The sequence below is a fragment of the Cyprinus carpio genome, chromosome B14, assembly GCF_018340385.1.
Source record: "Cyprinus carpio isolate SPL01 chromosome B14, ASM1834038v1, whole genome shotgun sequence".
Taxonomy (NCBI): domain Eukaryota; kingdom Metazoa; phylum Chordata; class Actinopteri; order Cypriniformes; family Cyprinidae; genus Cyprinus; species Cyprinus carpio.
The window spans coordinates 25,453,939-25,463,657 of NC_056610.1; the positions used below are offsets into that span (position 1 = coordinate 25,453,939).

Here is a 9,719-nt window from a genome sequence, read left to right on the forward strand (position 1 = left end):
ACACTGTTATTTTCCTGTTTATTTCGTAAAGCTGCTTAGAAACGATACGTATGCATAGTTTAATTGCAAAAAACAACCACAACGAATAAGCTTCTACCCTGTATCTGTCCGTCCGCCGACGGCTCCCGTGTGACGTAACATATGTAAAACTCTGCTGCTTTGTGCATGTATTTATACAGCAGACTGACAGGAAGACACATGTTTGGATTGTTCAGAATCAGCGGCAGAACGTCACACACTGAAAGAGATGAAAACACAACATCAGATGAACAACAAATACAGGATTCTCACACAGGAAAAAAGCACATAAAACAAATATAAAATGATAAAGAGATGATGAATTTGCACCGAAAAGCTTCCTGAAGCAGTTGACGGGTGTGTCCAGGTTCTCTACAGTCTCCGCCTCTAATAACGACTCTCCCAAACTCACCTAAAAGAGAGGTCAAGGGTCAGAGGTCAAGCTGGGTATGCATTTGTTTCATAAAAATAAAAAATTACAAAAAAAGTTTATTTTTCAAAGGATAATGCAATGATCCATAAATCAAATCCAAATTATTAGTATTAGTGGACACTTTCATTGCGTAAACATAAGTGATCGTCTTCAAGGCAGATTACACACAATATATACATTAGGGGTTGCACGACTACTGAACTTTATAATTATGACATTACATATTTACATTTTCATGTAACAGACAGTATTTGTATCTGTAACAATCACAAAATTATTTGTATCTGCATCCGGAAAAAACAAGGTGGAACGTCGTACAGTTACTTGATAAGACCGTTATGAATATATATTTTTATCACTAAACAAGTATGTCGTGTTAAACTAAAAGAATTATTAATTTTTAAAAATATATTTATCATGCAAGCAGAGAGATGTCATGACAAATGTTTAGTGATCATTTGAACTCGACTGAATTAATTCAATGCGCACATTTTCATTACGCAGAACTCTTTAACCGAGTCTTTTTTTAAACTCCACTAAACAAATGTATCCGTATCTACGCTGATTATTAGCCTACTTTAGAGAGAGAACTTTTGGTTTTTGAGAGACTGAGATGCGCAACGCGGCTATTTGATTGTTGAGCGCGCTGTGTTTATTCCATTCATTCGTATCATATCGTAGCCTAAGGTTTAAATCATTGCCTTTTAAATATATACAAATAATATAACGTGTATGATGTATTATTTTATAGGTGATATTACTCATGCCAAGCTCTGATTTCTGAGAGATGCACGGAGAGGAAACACTAATGCGGTGTTTGATTTGCACTCTTTTCATTCATAAAGTTTACATTCATTCACTTCACACTCGTGACTTTAGAGGTCTGTGTATAATATTGTGCTGATTCCCTGGCTCAACTGTTATCTAGCAAACACCGGACTGTGCCAGCTTCAACCAAATATTTAGGCAGAATTATTCCTTGTCTGTTATTCGTTTTGAAGCTATTATCCGTGCCTTTCTGAATAAGGTATTTGGCTTCGGGCACACCCCTAATTATTACATCACTTATTTTAATTTTACATGCAACATAGATAAAGTCAAAGAAAGCAACAGCTACACGCAATATTGTAATCCTATAATTCATGTCGTACTTGCAAACTCTGTGCATGCATTATGGTTAATGCACGCTCGAGTAGTCGATTATGTCCGACAGCGCCGACTAGTGGTTGAAGATCACTCGACTACTGGACTAGTCTATGCAAGCCCTAATATACATATATGAATATTTCATAGAATGCTAATTTAAAAGTGCTTTATATAACAAGGATTTAAAATGAATAATACAATAAACATAACATGAAACTAATGATAAACAGACATGCTGAAAAACATGAAATGGATCTTTTCAGAATCACACAGTGACTCACTGAATCAGAATCAAATCGAATGCTGAGGTGATAAAGATTAATTTCATACTGCATTATTTTATATATTTGTGATATTTTTTATTTCCATTTCTGGTTGTTTTTTATAAGATGAGATGAGATGAGAATAAAGTGTGTGTGAGGTGACTGGACTCACTCCATGCTGAACGACAGACTCCGGGAACCTCTTGAGTAACAGCAGCAGCATCTCTGCTTTCTCCAGTGTGTTGAAACACTGTTCTGTGGCCTTCAGGAGCATCTTACACTGAACCGGACCTGGAAGAGTCTCAAAAACACCTGCACACATACACACACACACACACGAACGCACACGCGCACACACACACACACGCGCACACACACACACACACACACACACACACAACACACCACACAAAAAAAACACACCACACAAAAAAAAACAAAAACAATGCACGTGCAATAAAATGAGATGGAAATGAATAAAAACTAAAACTGAACTGAAACTGTTAAAAACACTTTTGTTAACTGAAATAAAGCAGAAATGAAATAAAACAAAATACCTAAAAATAAACCCCCAAAAATCAAAACATATTTGTAAAAAAAATAAAATAAAAATAAAGCTCAAATAAAATTAAATAAAATATAAATATCAGAAAGTGAAAAATAAAACTGAAAATAATATATTTTTCTAAACAACAAGCTAAAAAAGTAAATAAATTAGTAAATAAAATAAATATTTGAATAAAATGAAAATATTAAATCTTATTAAATTTATAAATAAAGTTGGAAATATATAAATAAATAACTAAAACTGAACTGAAACTAAAATTGACATAAAAATAAATGTAACCTAAACAGTAACATAAACAACTGAAACTAATAAAAATGACAAAAACACATTAAACTAAAAATGTAACCAAAATTAAAACTGAAAATATAAAAATAAAAATTAAAAATATTAATAAAAAACTATAACATTATAAAATAACACTAAATAACTCATACTGATGTTTGTCAAACTTAACTACAATTTTTAATGAAAATATAAAAATAAAGCTATTTAAAATATTACTAAAACTATAATATTCTGAAATACTAACACACACACACACACCTTTGAGAAACTGTGCGTGTTTGTCCTGGCTTTCGTTTCGTAACGCTGCAGTGATCACTGCGATCTCACGCCAGACCACCGGCTGCTCGGGGAAATTCACGAATCTGTGCATCAGGAAACACGAATGAAGAACATCATACAGCCGTCGTGTGCAGCGAAGACATCCAGAGTGAAGCGCTGACACTCACATGTCATACAGGAGTCTGCCGGCAGAGGCCGTCCTCTCAGCGTTACGCTCGATACTGTACATCTCATACTGCACACAGGAACAGAACACACACATCAGACACCACACGGTGCACACAGGAACAGAACACACACACAGACCTGTGCATGACGCAGACACTCAGATATGCACATGCACACTCATGATTAATATACACATTTATCAGAATCAGAAAGAGTTTTATTGCATATTAGACAAAGTGGAGGCTTTTTTCTAAAGTAGCATGCATTCAAGATAAACATTTTATCACCTCTGTGGAAATAATTAGAAAATAACAGTGCAAAGAAAAATAAATAAGGAGAATGAGATTAAGTAAATTTGATTTAAGTTAATGAATAGAAATTTCTATAAAATTACAAAATATTTAGAAAAACAACAACAAAGAAATCATAAAAATATAAATAAAGTAATTGAAATAAAGTAATTGGCATTAAAAATGTAAATAAATAAATAATAGAATAAATTAAGAAAATGTTTAGTAAAAAATTATAAATACAAAAAATATGATTTAACTAAATAAATTTGATTTAAATAAATAATTAAATAAACATTGAAATATATAAATAAATACATATAAATCTGAAGAAAAAAAAAAAATAGTTTTCAACTGTAAAAATAAAAAAACAATGCAAATGGATTTAAATAAATAACACTTCATAATACCATACAATGTTACTAAAAAAAAATAAAAAACGTAACCTTACGTCAAAGAAAGCAAATATTAACCAAATAACATTTTACATATATTTATTAAAAATAAATTTACAGTACAATTTGAATCTTTATGCATCAAAGCATACAATAAATTATGCACTAAATCTTTAATTTTAGGATAAAGGTCTCTTGTAGGAGCATGATCATAATTAAATGACGAATCAGATGTATTTTTAATTCTGAATGATCATATTTTGGCGGTCAGTGGTATCTAAATGAAAGAAGCCCACTGCACTAGAATGCTGACTGATATGCAGTGGGTTAAAATCATTGTGTTTCTTGCTGTGTGATGTTTTCTCGCCTGTATGTTGAAGTCTGCGGGATAGAGCGTGCGCGCGGTGATCAGCCAGGCTTTCGCTGCATACGGGTCCTGCGGCACGAGCTCCCGCGCGCGCTTCACCAGGAACTCACAGTCACCCTGCGCGGACATCTGCTCCCGGTAACGGCTGTACAATAATAATAAACCCTTCAGATGTTCAAAGACTAAAGCACAGACTGAAAAAACCGAGACGATCCTTGAGAGTCGACCTTCCGCCTGGAAGCTGGTGGTAATTTCAAAATAAAAGTCCTCTTCCAACCCAACAAAAAAAGAAGCAGACATCGATCTGTATTTTTTTCTGTTTACTGCTCAGTCATCCCATACAGATCATCTAAACACATCAATAAACACGGTCCCAAACTTATGAAATACTAAAAGATACTGAAAACAAGTTATTGATCTGTAACTGAGTGTAAACGGCATTTGAAACGAATTCACTCCGGTGCAACAGAAACAGACAAATTCAATATACATTTAAGCAATGAACATACTTTCCAGAAGGCCAACAATTCACTAAAAATGTTTTAATATTATTATTATTATTATTATTATTATTATAAGTCTTATGAAGTATTCTAATTTGTTGAGAATTGGTGGGTTTTTGTTAAACGTGAGCCAAAATCATCTCAATTAAAATATCTAAAGTCTTAAACTACTTCAGTCTGTGTGCATTGAACATTGGACTGTGTTAGTCATTCCCAAAAACTGTCTAAATTTCACCGAAGCCATATATAAGTTAAAAATCTCTATAGATAAATGGAGGGTTCTTCCGTTATCTTTAATTGGTCGGGTCAATGCCATTAAAATGGTCTCTCTGCCTCGCTTTATCCCTAGCTGCTATTCTTTTTTCTAATCCTGTATCTTTAAGGAAGTTACAATTTTTAAAAAAATGAAGACGGTGTTGAACATCACGTGTCCTTCTGTGCACCTGCCCATTTGCAATAATCAAAATTGTTTGCCTGGCCAGTCGGATAAGGTATTTTCATTGTGGAGAGGCAAGGGACTATCCACGGTCAAGGACTTTTATATAGATGGAAAATTTGCCACTTTTGAACACTTGCATAAAACCTTTGATCTTTCCCAATCACATTTTTTTTCCGATATTTACAGGTGCGCCACTACATAAAACATTCTTTTCATGAGTTTCAGGATTTGCCTCAGGATCGTGATATGTATGATCTTTGGGGTCATCCTCCTGTGGACACACATTTGGTTTGTTTCTTTGTTGGTTTCTCATTTTGCAGTGTCTTCAGATCACCTCAAAGCAGCATGGGAAAATGATACCGGAATTAATATATCAAACGTGATTTGGGAAGAGGAACTGAAACAAATTCATACCTGCTCTATTAATGCTAGATTACAACTTATACAGTTTAAAGTATTGCATAATGTATTGCAAACTCAATACATTTTACTCGTCAATGTGATGTAAGAGCTCAGATGGCACACATGCTCATCTTTTTGGTTTTGCCCAGAGATTTCTGGAAGAATATTTTTTGGTGGTATTCAAATGTATTTGGAGAAGATATTAGTCCAGATCTTGAATTAGCTTTGCTTGGATGTTCTGACCCTACATTAGCATTAACACATTCTCAGCAGTTGTCTCTTACGTTTGGTATGGTGGTAGTGAAAAGGGTGTTTTATTTAATGTTTTGTATATGTTTGAATAGGTATGTCTTTGTTTAAGGTGTATATTTTTCAATGTATCTGGTGCCTGTTCGTGGGGGGTAGGTGGGGGGTCTCTTTTGTTTTGTTTTTAGTGTAAAGTATATTTTTTTGTATACATTTTGTGAGACTTATTTGTTTTCTATGTTTCATATAAAAACTGTATAAATAAAAATTATATATATATATAAAAAACTGAATTCAACGCCATTCTCACACGTTCTGCTGCTCACTTCCGGTCTGAAAACCACCGCTGTCACAGCTTCAGTTTCAGCGACTGAAAATATCGTCTTGAATGTTGATGTTCACGAGAAGATATTCTTACATACTTGTTCCTAGTGTTATATCTAGAACACTTTCGATATAGCTAACCCAACTGCAACTGAAATAGATGGTTTGTGCCTGGTGGGAAGAAAATGCGATGCCAATTTTATTTCTATGCATATTTTTGCACCTGATGCTTCTGTTTTATTTGAAGTTTTGAAGGTTGGGTACTGCGGTATTACACTAAATATTGCATATGCATATTTTTTATTAATGATCTGTTTTGTGGTTTGTAATGCTTCTGCTGCTCTGCACTTCTGCTTTTCTGCTGTATCAGTGATGGAATTAGTTTGTCTTTACTTTCATTAAAACCTGCTAATGTCTAAATGATTTAACAGATAAGGAAAATAAAGTCTATTTGATTTGGACTTAGAACTGTAAAAATTATTTAGATACTGAACTAAGTCTACGAGTCACTTGTTTATTCTTTTGTTATCTCTATCACTGAAAAGTGTATTAGGGTAAACTGCTGACTGACAGCCAGTCTTCCCTCCTATGAGGAAACTTCCTCTTTCTTCTTACTCTGTTAAAGTCGTGTAATATCCTGATGTGTCAGTAGAGCCGAGACTCGATCTGACTCTCTTCTGAGGGTCTGCTGGACTTCGGAGAAATGATGCCTTCATCTTTGTGCCGCTGCTGCTGCTGCAAACTGCTGCATGTGAGTCAACTTGTTTATAAAAATACCTTTTATTGTGTAGATTGTATTTTACCCTTGGCGCAGACTTTCCATTTGAGATATGAAATTACGTTTACATGTATTCATTTAGCAGATGCTTATATTCAAAGCAACTTACAAATGAGGAACATAACTAGCAATTTGTTTCAGAGCCAAACGTGTTCATAGTAAACATTGTGAGGTTTAATAGGCTAGATATGAAACAAGCTAGAGCAGAAATGAAAAACGGAAAGACGTGAAATGATATTTATGTATGTAGTGCCTAGGTTTAAGGTTGTGGAGAGGTCAAGTGCTTATGGTAGAGGTACAGCAAATGTTAATTATTACATCATCACACTGATCTGCTGTAGAGTGAAATTTAGTGGAAATGTTCTTAAAGTAAAAATGGCAGAATTCTCCTGTGATGCATGTACGTTGACTGTTGGACATTTAGTAGACAGAATAATTAATTAATATAGATGAGAGTGTTGAAAATCATCATTGAAGAGGCCAGTGTTATAACCTTACAGTTTTCAAAAGCTATTTTAGTTTTTAGTGATCTGGTGCGTCCCAAGTCAATTCACCTTTATACGATACAGATTATGTCAAAGCAGCTTCAACAAATTCAAATTAAACTGTAAAGTGAGTTTAAAAAGATTAAAGTGTCATTATTCAAATCAAGTCAGTTCAGTGTTGATTCAGTTCATCAACTGTTTCAGTGCTGCATCATCGGGTCGTTTAAAGTTTTCAGTGTAAACACACTACTAACATTATTCATAGTACAGAATAGAATACAGAGTAGTGCACAAGTATGCGTGAATTTGGCTGTACCTAGCATTTTCTGTCTCAGAATTTATTATTGGAATATAAATATGAGATTGATGAGCGGAGTTTAAACATCTCAACCGCTCATGTGAACCTTATATTTAATAGCAGAATTTAAAATTTCACATTTCATCACATGAAAAAATTTTCTGATATAAAAATTCAGTGATTTTGTAGATTACATTTCAGATTTCAGTTCATGCTAAAATTGTCTGTTTTAAATTATTATTTTTGGGATTCTTAAAAATTGATATTTTACCGATACAAATGTTTTAGAGTTGATTTTGGTAGATTTCAGTGTGTGTGTGCATGTCTCTGTGTGTGTGTGTGTGTGTGTGTGCATGTCTCTGTGTGTGTGTGTGTGTGTGTGTGTGTGTTTTGTTCTTCAGGTCTGGATCGGTTCTGCAGTTTTAATCAATCAGATCCCTGTTACGCAACTCTGGGACACAAACTCAATCTGCTGATGGTGCTGGATGCTAGTAAATATCACCTGCAGTTAAAAAAGAGAATAAACAACACAGCAGATGATCCACTTTGTAGAGTAAAGAATGACAGGATGAGGATGAGTGAATGTGATCTTTATAAGAACAGACCTGAAGTGACAGTCATTAATGGGATTCTGATAATAAACCGTGTGATCAGAACAGATTCAGGGAATTACAGATTAACTCTCTCTGACTTAAATGGCACAGAAACATCTAGAGATCTTCAGGTGATTGTTGAAGGTACAGAAACTCTCTCATCAGACTCATTATAATCTCATGTTCTCAAGATTTCACTCTCATACAAATTATTTATAAAAACAAAGAACCAATGAATGATAATGACTGATAAAAAGACAGCACAGAAAAAGCTGCATATTTTCATACAAAAACTCTGTCATCAGAATATTGATATTAAAATATCAAAAATATATTTTTTAAATTATATATATTTATATTTTCATGTTTAAAAATGGCTTCTATCATTTAGCTGTTGTAATGAATGAATATTTAGAAGCTGTTTTTTATGTTTAGCTTCTGTCTTGTGTTTTTCCTTCCACAGATCATCCAGTGGCTCTGATCGTTTTGGGATGTCTTGCTGTAATTCTTATTGTTCTGGTCATCATCTCATATTACGTTTACAAGAAGAGTCAGCTCAAACCCACAAGTCAGTCTTGAGTTCATGAACCTACAGTATTATATTATTGCCTTTATCACTTTATTCACTTATGTTTGTCCTCTTTGTAAATTAGATTGGATTAAAGCATCCTATCAATGAATATATGTAAATATAATATGAATTAATCTGCAGTTCATAGACAAACTGCTTCTGTTACTGAGGGAATAATTTGCCTAAAAACTATCATTATTTGTTCCACATCTTAATTTCCAAACCTGCATGTTGTTGATTTTCCATGGAGTAAATAATGACAGAATTTACATTAATGCACAGAAAACATCAAATTAAAAAATTAAAATCTTGCCCTGATGTAGTATAAATGATGTTAGTGAATCAGACCAAACGCTCTGCTTTAAAAAAAAAAAAAAAAAAAAAAAAAATTCAGCAAGTGCAAATAAAATTAATTTTATTAACTTTTATTGAAAAAAATAATAAAAACTGAATAGGAATTTGAGCCATTTAGACAGATTTGAGGTCATGGTCTATTTTTGTTTTATTTATTTAGCAGCTTATTTCATATGCATATTTATTTATACTATACTATTTATTTTAAATGCTCATTTACACCCTTGATTTATTTAATTATACTGTATTCCAATTATTCTACTTACTTTATAAGCACACTACTCTGTTTTATTTATTTTATATACATATTCTTTTATACTCTTCATTTAGTCATATTTTATTATTCTGTTCATTTAGTATGCTATATTCATTTTATAACTATTTATTTTATATGCATAATTTATGTTTTCTTTATTTTATTTTCATATTTATACTCTCACAAACACACCAAGACTCATCATGACTTTAATATTTTCATTTTAGTGTCAGGACAGTGGTGACAGTGTTATGACAG

General features: G+C 33.0%; 1 protein-coding gene and 1 long non-coding RNA gene across 2 annotated transcripts in view; one reads left to right on the plus strand and one right to left on the minus strand.

Moving 5' to 3' along the window:
• The window catches only part of LOC122133868 (integrator complex subunit 10), a 17,797-nt gene extending 13,322 nt beyond the window's left edge, over positions 1-4,475 (minus strand). The window contains exons 1-6 of the mRNA XM_042738822.1: positions 4,213-4,475; positions 3,160-3,227; positions 2,972-3,075; positions 2,033-2,172; positions 349-430; positions 98-238 (exon numbers count right to left, since the gene is read on the minus strand). Coding sequence (XP_042594756.1) covers positions 98-238; positions 349-430; positions 2,033-2,172; positions 2,972-3,075; positions 3,160-3,227; positions 4,213-4,341 — 664 coding nt within the window. The 5' untranslated portion in view covers positions 4,342-4,475. The remainder of the gene's footprint in view (positions 1-97; positions 239-348; positions 431-2,032; positions 2,173-2,971; positions 3,076-3,159; positions 3,228-4,212) is intronic.
• A 2,335-nt stretch (positions 4,476-6,810) lies between these two features.
• LOC122139665 lies at positions 6,811-8,951 on the plus strand. Its single transcript, XR_006156478.1, has 3 exons — positions 6,811-6,877; positions 8,089-8,424; positions 8,744-8,951. It is a non-coding gene; the product is annotated as an uncharacterized LOC122139665 (long non-coding RNA).
• Positions 8,952-9,719: the final 768 nt, after the last annotated feature.